The sequence below is a fragment of the Phalaenopsis equestris genome, unplaced genomic scaffold (genome assembly GCF_001263595.1).
Source record: "Phalaenopsis equestris unplaced genomic scaffold, ASM126359v1 Scaffold000229, whole genome shotgun sequence".
Lineage (NCBI taxonomy): Eukaryota > Viridiplantae > Streptophyta > Magnoliopsida > Asparagales > Orchidaceae > Phalaenopsis > Phalaenopsis equestris.
The window spans coordinates 467,005-479,277 of record NW_018164671.1 but is presented as its reverse complement, the minus strand read 5'-3'; the positions used below and the strand labels follow the sequence as shown (position 1 = coordinate 479,277).

Below are 12,273 nucleotides of genomic sequence, written 5' to 3'. Positions count from 1 at the left end.
CGGTTCTTCAAGAATAAGACTAATTCTTGAAAGTTTGCATTTACATTAAATTGTAAAAAATGGTAAAAAAGTTATGCATGTCTACATTTACAACGTGGTCTGTATCATCCCCAAGGATATTGTTAAAAAAAGGGGACGTCCAAAAAGAGGGTTTGCAATCTATAGTTTTCCAAAAAAGAAAGCAGTTTAAAGGCGATTTAGCACAAAAATTAGTTATTTTGTTGTCCCCAGATACAAAACTAAAAAGCTCCCATCATAATTGAAATAAAAAATTGGACTAATTCAACAATTCACATGTTCAATTGTCAGTTCTAACATATTCTATGTGAAAATGGTTTTGAACTTGGATGAAATCAGTCGAAGGACCGATTCATAATTAGACTTGTCAGACTGATCGATTTGATCCGATTTTTAAAACGGTGATCAAATCAACTACATCAACGCACCTATGGTATGAGTTTGGATATTAACATAAGCACATAAGATCATCGTGTGAGCCCTAAACAAAAAAAAAATCTCAGTAAGTGTTATTTTCCAAGCTAAATGATGGAGCCCAAAATTTTATACAACAAAATATGTTTCTAGCCATTTATAAAAGCTTTCAAAATATTCCATCATCAAACACAAATTATGAAGAAATGTGAGGGCTACAAAAATGGAGAACTTGAAAGCAAATTTATCAAACCAAAAAATCATGATAAGAGGATCAACCAAACATGGATAATTCAAAATTAAATTCAATGAAATTCTAATTTCCACATGAAATAATAGGTAAGAAAATTCAACCAACTCTCATAAAAAAAAGGTGCATCCACCAATGGAGCAAATAAAAGAAAATTAAGTTAATCCACAAATCACGACTAGAATTTACCCACTTCACACAGCCCATATTAATAGAAGATAGTTTTAAGAATATTCTCTATACAATTTCTTATAAACATTTAAAAGAAAGTGTGACATGTGTATAAAATCTATTTGACTAATATTAAATAGCTTATATAGCATGATTTCATAAGTCTTGTGCTTATTTGGATAGTTTCTGAAAGCCTTGAGTTTGCAAATAAATTTGGACGTAAATTTCTATTTGTGATGACTTTTAGAAAACAATAAAAAAATGAATATTATTTTTTTTCAGCTGATATAGCTTCTCCTCTCCTTTACACCATCAAGAATCCATTGTTCCTCGTTGTTTTTAGCATATGGTGTATGCCCATGATAGAAGAAACAATAGTCATTGATGTCGTTCTAAGGCTCCTAAAAGGTTTTTGAGAATACAAGAAAGGTATAGGTAAATTACAGGTTGGGTAGCAAGAGTGAGAAGCGAGTTGTCAGTTGAAATCGAACCAGAGCAGTGGCGGGGTGGTGGGATTGACCAAAACAATGATTCAGCACTCCAATAAAAAATAAAAAAATAACCAAAACAAAACATCTCCAAATAACATAAGAAAAGCCAAAAGTTTGTTAAATCAGAAAATAACAATATATAAAGAGTTCCTATCGGGGGCAAGTTCCCCGAGTTTATCAATCGCATCTGAGCACCAAGTAAAAGCAAGAGATTTTGCAAACCGAGTGAGCAACGAGCGAGAAGCATGCTCTTTGTTGCCCGACTTAATCTCTCATTACTTGGTTGATCGTGTTATGTAAAGAGAATCTCTTTCAAGGTCGATAAAAAAAAAATTTTTGCCACCGAGGCTTTTGATTCACTCGAATGGGATAGACATAACGCAACCGACAGTAAGAAATGAGATATAGAAACAAACTACATTTCATTAACCTTTGAGAACACTCTCAACGAGTACATAGCTTTTGACGTAAAAAATCATCAGATCGCCTCTGCTCCATGCGCAGGACTAGGAGTGTAAACGAACCGAACACGAACGAACAGAGTTTGTGTTCGTGTTCGGTTCGTTTGAAATTTAGTTTGTTTGTAAGCTCGTGTTCCTCGTGTTCGAAATTGTTTGTGAAGTCACTGATCGTGTTCGTTTCTTAACGAACGATTTGAACATGAGCCGAACACGAGTTGTTCGCGAACGACGAGCCAGTTTGACATCCCTAATATTAATATATATAATAATATATTATATTAATTATATAATTTATATTATATAAATATATAATATCTATATTAGTATATTACTAATATAGTATATTAATATATTATAATTATTAATTTATTATATATTATAATTTATAAAATTTACTTTTTTAAAATATCATAAATATTTCATATATAATTATTTTACATTTCGAACAATAAAGATTCGAACACGAACGAGCAATCACTGTTCATGTTTGGTTCGTTTAACTAACCAAACAAAAAAAAATTGTTTACGTTCGTTCCGTTTACTTATCGAACGAATCGAACACGAACTCATTGACGAACCAAACACGAATAGTTCGCGAACAACGAGCTTTTTTGACAGCCCTACGCAGGACACTTCTTTTAATGTATAAGTTCACAACTTATGAGCCCTTTAGGCAACCCGTTTGTTGACAATGAATGATCTGGTCCACATATGATCGAGCTTCCTTATAGCTTGGCCTCGCACGACCGAGTCGGTAACATGAGATCTACTTTGTTCAAAATCGTTTCCCTGACATGTATGTTGTAATATCGGGCAATTCTCCTCTTGATCTCCTATTTTAGAATCGACTCGGTGCGCCTTTCTTCTATCATGTTAAGCGCGAGCTCCATCCCTTCCCTATAGATATCATGCCCCATTCGTCTAGGAACATTTCGTCAAACTAAGATTGTGACCACTCTCTTAATATAAACATTATATTCTATAGATAACACGGCCTCGATCCCATGCGATAACATGAACAGGATTTGCCACGTGATTGTTGATGGTGTCGTTCAGATCACCCAAATGACGGATGGGAGAAGTCAGCCCAACTGCCTTTTGTACACTTATCCTTCTTTCTGAACAAGTTTTGTATGATCTTGTTGGTGGCTTCGGCCTGTCTTTTCATCCACGAGAGATGGACTATGGTGAATTTAAGGTAAATTTTCTAAATTTGGTAGAAATCCTTGATCCTTTGATCAGATAATTGTGTTTAATAGTCTGTGATCATAGCCAAAGGCGCCTCGTACCTATAGATGAGATTTGTTCAAATAAATTGCAAACAACATCGATTGTAATCCAAATGAGCACCATATCTTCGATATATTTGGAGAAATAGTCGATTGCTACCAACAAGTATTTCCACTGTCCTCTTCAAGGGGGAAAGGAGTCTGAGGATGCGGAGTGCCCAAACAGCAAACGACCATGAACTAATGATGAGTTGTTTATGGGATAGTTTGTGTTGCATCTACGCAAATTTCTAACACTGCTCGCATCTTCTCAAAAATTCTTCGGCATCTTTTCTAAGGGTCATCCAAAAGTATCATTGTCGTTGTATTCGATGGGTCAATATTTTTCCTCCGGAATGGCTTCTACACTCTCTAGAATGTGACTCCTCGAGGAACCTTTTGAAATCAATTTCTCGTACGCTTCTTAGGGATAGAGAAGTGGTTGACCTTCGAAAAAGTTTATTGTCTAGCATGAGGCATTGGGCGACCTCAATACTGAAACGTCTAGGGTAAGTCAACTCCTCAAAGACATTTCCCATTTCGAGAAAGTGAATGTATGGATGCATCCAACTCTTTGCCCTTTCGATTTCTACCTCCATTGTTTCGGCTTCTTCGATGGTTGGGCTGACGAGTCTTTGCGGCTTTCCTACCCCGAAGCGATTGCAGCTCAATAAGAGATCTGTTATATGGTTTTCTCAAGGAATGTGCTCGATCCTGAAGTGCTCTAACCTCCCCTTCTCCGCCTTCACCTTTGAGAGATCGAGCCATCATTTCCTCTTCCTGGCTTCAAATCACCCGTCCAGCTAACTGACTATCAGTGGTGAATCGACTTCACTACAAGGTGTCAAGTACCGACCTCATAAGTGAATCGTAGTCCAACTATGAGAGCCTCATATTCGGCTTAGTTGTAGATCACTTGAAATCTGGTTTCACCTAATGGTAGACATGATCTCCAGTCGAATTGATCAAGCCAAGCCCAAGTTATACTCCAACCTGGTCGGATGCTCAATCGATATGTAAGACCCCAAGTCTGCTCCTAGGTTGTTCTGTCGTTGGAAACGTCAACTTAGGTGAAGTCCGCCAAAAATTCTGCCACGACTTCAACTTTGATCGTCGTTCTTCGTACATAGGATAGGTTGAACTCGCTGAATTCCATCGCCCACTTAAAGATCAATAAGAGTGCTTTGATTTGACGAGAACCACCTTGAGGGGATGATCGGTGATTATCCTGATCGAGTGTGTTTAGAAGTATAAGCGAAGCCTGTGTGCCAAAATAAAATGAGAGAAAAAATCAAATTTTTCAAAATAAGGTACTTGAGTTCTGCTCTCTTAAGAACTCGACCGGCGTAGTAGACTAGAAACTGCTTCCTTTGCTCTTCCCGGACTAAGACGAAACTTTATAGCCTAAGGGTCGACTCTTATGTGAAGTTAGAATCTTTCATATAACTTCATACTCTGAATAAGGGGTGGAGAGGCCCAGAGACTCTTTCAACCACTGAAAGACTCGCTTACACATGTCCGACCACATAAAGATTTTAGCTCTCCTTAAGGTTTTAAGGAAAGCAGAAACCTTATCACCCAACTTGGACATGAATCTACTAAATCCTCTAATTCGGCCTGTTAACCTTTGTAAGTCCTCAATATTGTACGGGGATGACATGCCTAATAATGTATGGACCTTTTTGGATTAGCTTTGTTTCATTCGAGTGTCAATATGTACCCTAAGAATTTTCCTATTTTTACTCTGAACGTGCACTTGAGCGAAATAAGTTTCATTTCATATTTCCTTATGGTTTTAAAAAAAAATTAGATTCCTTACTTAGGGCGTTCAATTTTTACCTAGCGCATCATCGACATAAACTTCAATATTTTTTACTTTCTGCTTAGAAAAATTACATCAACCATTCACTGGTTGGTCACACCCGCATTCATAAGTTCGAAGGGCATTAGTTTGTAATAGTACACAACCTCTTTGGTAATGAATGCAGTCATCTCTGCATCAGCCGAGTACATCTTTATCTGGTAATAACAAAAAAAAACATTAAAGAAACTCATGATCAAGTGTCTAACCTCTGTATCTACGGGTGCATCAATTCTTAGTAGGGGTAGCTATCTTTCTGGCCTTATTAACCATGATCACATTGGTGAAGCAGTCTGGGCATTACACCTCCCATATTTAACTGTCCTCCAATAGCTTCTGCGCCTCTTGTATCAGCTCTACCAACAGAATCGTGGATGACCTCATCTTCTACTTCATTGATTGGGTACTCCGAGCATTTTTGTGACTAATCAAGCAAATATGTAGGGGTGCTCTTGGAGTATACTAATAAGCTCGTCCCTATGGCTTGCATCAAAAGCTTAACTAAGAAGAAAAAATTGACTTGTCTTGCGGACCGTGATGGAAACTTCCTCAATGGTCTCTAGACCCCCATCATTGAGTGTAGAGCTTGAGAGGTTCTTGATGCACGTTGCTGATGGCGTGTAAGAAACATGTGTGTGACTACTCCAGGTCACCTCGCACGATGGCTACTTCTCATCGCCAGGGAACTTCACCTTCGTGTAGTAGGTGGATAGTACGACTTGGAAGGAGTTTAGTAGAGGAATACAAAAGAAGGTATGTCACTGGCAAGTCAACAACGATGACATCCGCCATGGTTGTAAACTGTTTTTTAGCTTCTCCCCATTTGATAGTCAAAGCAAGCGTTCACAGGGTTTCCATTCTTTCCCCTGAGATGTTGTAGAGTGGCCCAGGTGTGGCTAAGAGACGGGTAGCTGCCAAACCCATTCCAATAAAAATTGATTTGAAAATGATGTTCATTGAGCTCCTAATGTCAATGAATATGCTCCCGACTTGGAATTTAACAATGAGGGTGATGGCGGAGAAAGCGTCGTTGCAAGGATAGCCTTTAAGGGACAGGTTTTCATCTGTAAATCAAATCAGCAGACGTTGTGTGACACGTTGTGGAAGCAAGGTTGTCGTGCATAACTCCCCCAAATGGAGCCTCTTCAAATTTATTTGGTGTGTGGCCTCACCTTGTCCCCCAGAAGATGGCAAGAACAATGCCCACAATGTGATGGCTTGAGCTTGAGTAAGTTCGTTGAAAGCTTGCTCGTTAGGTTTTCCCCTATTGTTCGGTAATTGCTCCATAGGCCAAGAACTCCTGGCGCTTCTCGCCCTTGATCAGCTCTTCAATCAGGCTATAGAGGTGTCAATTCCTCCGTGTCATGTCCGTGGTTTCAGTGGTATGAGCAATATCTCTTGGGATCCCAGAAATAGCCTCTAGCCTATATTGGTGATGCCTTCTTGAAATATTCTTTATTCTAATTGACTTCTACTACTTTCTGCCATTAAAACCGAAGTTAACTAAGGGAGTTCGTGGGTTGGGGTGGTTTTTTCTCTGCGTGACAGTCTGGTCTTCAATCAGGGTATTGAACTCGGTCTTCCTGGGGGTGAATTTTCATTTCCAACATCAGATTGTTCAAAGACGCATACGTGTCTTCAAAACGACCCCTGATCGGCAGTCGAGAGTTGTGCCTTAGTCTCCAACCTTCTCTGTGGGCGCTTCTCTCCAAAGGGTGTTGGTTAGGCTATTCTGTTTTAGAAATAAATGGAGTTATATTCTTCTGCCAATAGGCGATTGTTGGTGAGTTATAGTAGCTCGACCAACATTTTGGGGAGTTGTAAACCCAACGGACAACGGAATGGGGGCCCTCCATTAGCCCATGGGCGAGGGTTGCATGGGTCGTGAGGGCTGCATGGGCTAACGCAGGTTCCGAGCCCCAAACTTCTAGTATCTTCTTTAGGAAGTGGGTAATAAAGGCACGTAGGTACTCGCTCTGCCCCAAGAACAGTTCCAGCAGCGCCTGCGAATTCTTGTGAGACTTCTACGTGCTAGCAAATTATGTGATGAACATCCTCTTGAATTATGCAAATAAGGTGAACACCCCCAATGGTAAACCTTTGAGCTACCGGAGGGCTGACCCTTAGGGTCATAATAAAAGGCAACATTTTAGAGTGTTATTTATCCTGAGCATGCACACGAACAACTTAAAGAAGGCAATAAGTTAGGTAAGTCGGGTTTGATTGTCCTCGATAAGATTCAAGGTTGAATCTTAAAATGCTCAAGAGGCTCGGCTTCAAATTTTTTTCTTGGAGAAGCATTATGCAACTATGCAAGTCATGGCACTTTGGTGCGCTCGTATTGTGCTTGATAAAGTTCAAGGGGCTCGGCTTCAAAAACTTTTACTAGAGAAGCGTTCTGTAACTACGCAAACTGTGGCGCTTCGGTGTGCTCGTATATGTGTTAGTCAAGTGGTGTTGAACCTACTCTGTCTAGGTAGTGAGTGTCTTTATCACCATCTGACGCTAGAAGGATTCTCCTATCATTTGGTGTGAGTACTCCTGTGAGTGGTGAGATTCTATCTATCAAGGCGGTTGCACTCTCATCTAAGTTAGTACATCGTTGATCATCTCCAACATATATTTTTTGAGAACGCTAATTTGTTGAGCCACGAATTCTCGAATGCAATCCATATTATTTGTGATCTCTCGATATTAAGGTGTTTCACCTTGAGTTACCCCTCTACTTATTTGTGGTATGATACATGTTCACCACACATTTTCAAAGTGTTGAACCAAGGTTTGGTCATGAATCCCACCAAAAGAATAGAGCAAAAGAAGAGTGGGAAAATGAGAGAGAGAGAGAGAGAGAAAGCTTCAAAAGGGGCATTTATGTCTCAGGTTTCAACAACCAAGCTTATATTCAATGCCTCATTTATTTATAGGGGGCTTGAATTATTGAGAAATGACACTTATGACCCTGATTCACCTTGATCGGCCGACTTTTGATCAGTCTATTTTAGGTTGGTGGACTCCCAAATAATTAGTCTCTCGCATGTCGTCTTCTTGTCGGTTGGCCTCCAATCGGTCGGTCGCTAAGTCGATTGGCCCTTGCTCTATCAGCCTTTAATCGATCGGCATCTAACCAATCAGTCACTTGATCTCCCTCTTATGATTCAATCACTATTGTTCAATTATCCTAGCATCAAGTACACCTGCATTGCTTGAGATTCATCTTTTCACATATGCCTTTTTTTGAACCATTAGATCCACGGAAGATTCAGCAAGAGTATTTTCACTGCACACCGCTAAATTTGTTACCAACCAGCACCTATGAAAGGCGAAGCATAATATTTCAAAATAAAATGAGAAAAAGGAAGGTGTAGCATGATCATAGAAATTTCAGCTGTATATTCCAATTTAGCAATATCTAATGATAATGACCGGAAAAAAGGGTTATTCATAAATTCCGAACCCCTAACATTCCAGGGATTGCAAGAATCTCTGCCAGCCCTAATCCTTCTAATTGAACTACAGTTAAAACTTTTTTATTCTCAGGCATTTGAAGAATTTTCTTACATGTAGCCCGATCTACTGCAGTTAATTTGCTTCTACCAATACAGGTGGATGAAACAATTGTATAATACTTTTACATTACTCAAATGGGCAGGCTAAGCCCTCTTCATACAAAAATACTAACGTTATTAAAGACAAACAAGGCGTCCTACTCACAGTATCCTGCGGTGCACCGGCTTGAGCCCATCCCGCACGTCCGGGAGGGCTCGGCTGAGAAGCACGGACATCGCCGACGCCATGTAGGCCTCCTTCGCCTCCTTAAGCAACTCTGTCGTAACGATCTTACCATTCCAACTACCACGGTCGCTGCCATCATTAATCAACACCGTCCCGTTGCTCCCTTCCTCCTCCACTTTCCGCTCCCTCGTGTCTTCTTTATCCCTCCGCCTAGGGTGCCCGGTCGAGAGAAATTGAAGCTCCAAGAAGCCGCTGCGGGGACAATGTCCAAGAGCGGAGAAGAGGGGCCGGAAATGCACGAGAAAGAAGGAAGTCAGGCGGAGCTCAGAGGAGAGGGCCATTACCAATGCAAAGGGGAAAGAAAACTAGGTTTCTCCTCCCGTACGCAGCATCCGTCCGTGGTTTGCGATACTTTCGGCGACAAAATTCTTCTCCCAAAAGCTTTATCGGAGGCTGCACCGTACCGAATAAAAAATAAAAATTAGTCACAGAATGCGATTGCTTTTCAGCATAAAAAATAATAGGTGATTTTTATGTCCGGCCCAAATCCCGCCTAAAAAAAAATATGTTTTTATCATTTTCGATTCCCGTTAATAGAAGAAAGTGTTATTTTATCTGTTTTAGGGTACAGGGATTCAGTATATTCTCATTTTTCCCTCATGTTCGTTGGAGCTGGTTCGATGGAAATAATTTTTTACGAAAAAATATTAATGAAATCTCAAAATACTTCTGAGAATCATGACAATAAGATGAAATCTCATAATATTTTCGAGAATAATGAGATTGAGCAGTTTTAAGGAGTAGATGGACATCGGCAGGTACGTTGAGGTCTTGTTCGAATGCAGTTCTAGGTTTTAAGGAGTAATTTTATTGCTAATGAAATTTGCTCTATTTTTAGATGAGTTTTAAGCTAAGTTTCGAATCGATGGGATGTGGTGTTATTTATGAAATATAATGGTGATACAGTGGTTATTATTGTATTTGATCTATATTTTTTATTATTCATTAGAATATTAGTTGGGGTTTGATGTTATTTTGGTAGTATATGGTATCATAATGTAAAGTGAATGTTTTGAGGATTTAGGGTGCGTTTGGGACAGCTTATTGAGGTGTGGTGGCGTTTTGAAAACGTTTTAATAGGCGGGGACGCGGAATCGACCCCGCGTCCCGCGTCTAGATCTCACGTTCGGTTTATAATTACTCTCGTGTCCTCTGCTCTCCCTCAATCTCTACTTCTCTCTAGTCTCGCCTTATCGTCGCTCATGCACAACTCAAAGAGGAAGCGGCGGAGACATGGGGGACTGCTTCAACATCATCGTCTCCCTTCCTCACAAGCAAGAAGTGATGCTTCTGCCTGCTGCTCTCAACCCTATTCGTGCTGGCTTCGCGCTCCAGCGGATGATTTTCTAGGGTTCATCTCTCGTTTCCCGACCTCCCCTCCCCGCGCTCTGCGGCAATGGCATCCACGGCTTGCTCTGCGACGTGTATTGCTAGCGGGGAACTTTTCTTCCCTCCTCAGGCCATTCGTAAGGAGAGGCATCCTCCGAAGTTCTGCGGTGGAGGTGTGCCTTCTGCTTATATTAGCAATGGTGCTCTGGTGAATGTTGATTTTGTTTTCTACTGTAAATGTATTTAAAACTGAAACTGTTCGGAATGAAAACTTGCTTAATTATCATAAGATTTTTGTGAAAGATTTGTTGTTGACCAGCAACCTGTAGAACATTTTAGGAAAATTGAGTAGGTTTTACTCTAAAATTAATGGAATTAAGTGAAACAAACATATTGAAAAATCAGAGAACCTCATGTAAGATAATTCTTGATTGAAGAACTTGGGATAATTCTTGTAAGAGAACCTCATTTTTGTGAGAGTGGAAGAATGGTCATTTATTCAGCAACAACTGCCAATAAGTTGTTCTGCATAAGCTCCCCCAAACAACAAGATAACTTATTTTGATAATCTGCAGATTATCAGATTATCAGGATAATCTGCTTATCAGCAGATTATTAATAATATACAGCTGCCCCAAACAGACCCTTAGTAATTTTGGTAGCATCACAGTGTTATTTATGTATTATTATAATGTAAAGTCAATGTCTTGAGGATTAGGTGTTATTTTTGTAGTATCACAGTGTTATTTTGTTGGTATCATAATGTAAAGTGAGTGTCTTGAGGATTTGGTGTTATTTTGGTTGTATCACAGTGTTATTTTGGTAGTATCACAATGTAAAGTTTCTTTCATGTGGATTTGGTGTTATTTAGGTATTATCACGTTGATACACTGGTTGTTTTTGTAGTTGTTTTTCCATTTCTGGTTGTTCGTTATAATATAAGTTGTGGTTTGATGTTATTTTGGTAGTATCACGTTGTTATTTTGGTTGTATCATAATGCGTCATTACTGAATGTTATTCATGTGACAGTATCATAATGTAACGTTACGGACGTGAGATTTGGTGTTATTGTGGTAGTATCACAGTGTTATTAAGGTAATGTTGGATCTGCTGAATTGATTTTATTTTAGGAGGCCAGTAACATAGCTTAACGTCATTTAATAGTATTATTATGGTATTAATATGATATTATTATCTTGTTATTTATGTATTGTAACATTGTATCTATGATATTTAAATCTGCAGTCACCCGATACAGAGAAATTGCTTAATGCAGTTGTCCACAACGAGAATGAAGCATATGAACAGTATTGTTTATATGCACACCATATTGGATTTATTGTGCGAAAGGAACACAATGGTTTCTGACCGAATTCAAAGAAGCTGAAGACAAAGGACTTTATTTGTGGTAAGGCTCGTTTCAAGAAAGAGTTGAAGGACACTATCACTTTGAGGTTCAAAAGAGCGGACACAAGGACTGATTGTCCAGCAATGATCTGATACTTCATTGATTTAGATGGCAACTGGTCGGTAAAGAAATTTGTAGAAAGTCACAACCATCCGTTGGCGAAGGATGGTGTCAAGCATCTACTGCGTTACAGTAGAAAGATGTGTGATATCAGTGTTGATATCCTCAAAACAATGACAAAATCAGGGATTAGAACCAGTGATGCATTCAGATTCCTCGGATTCTCCTCGCAAATGAGGTTGGAGGAGTGGAGAATCTTGATTGCACAAATAGGGATGCATATAATTTCATACAAAGAGAGAGAATAGTTCAAATTGAATTAGGGGATGCTAATTCTCTCATACAATTGTTCACTACCCGACAAACAGATGATCCAATGTTTGCGTGCGACTTCCAAATTGATGAGTCAGGATGTTTGGTGAATTTTTTATGGTGTGACGGGATGTCCAGGATTGATTACGATTATTTTGGGGATGTAATAATATTTGACATAAGTTATAGATTGAATAAATACAATTTATGTTGTGCTCCGATTGTCGGTGTGAATCACCACTGGCAGAATGTTCTATTTGGTGTTGGTTTTTTGTCAGATGAAACAATTGAATCATTCAAGTGGTTATTCAGAGCTTTTATCCGTATAATGGATAACAAGCATCCGATAACAATATTCACTGACCAGGACCAAGCAATGTCTAAAGCTATTGAAGAGTGTCTTCCGAAAACCAGACATAGAATGTCACATCTACAAG

The 12,273-nt window shown here is 39.2% G+C and overlaps 1 protein-coding gene across 2 annotated transcripts in view; it reads right to left on the bottom strand.

The window, feature by feature from the left end:
• The window catches only part of LOC110023745 (pentatricopeptide repeat-containing protein At4g21190), a 47,836-nt gene extending 38,687 nt beyond the window's left edge, over positions 1–9,149 (bottom strand). For both annotated transcript variants that reach the window (XM_020723303.1, XM_020723304.1), the window contains exon 1: positions 8,646–9,149. In XM_020723303.1, coding sequence (XP_020578962.1) covers positions 8,646–9,007 — 362 coding nt within the window. In that variant the 5' untranslated portion in view covers positions 9,008–9,149. The remainder of the gene's footprint in view (positions 1–8,645) is intronic.
• Positions 9,150–12,273: the final 3,124 nt, after the last annotated feature.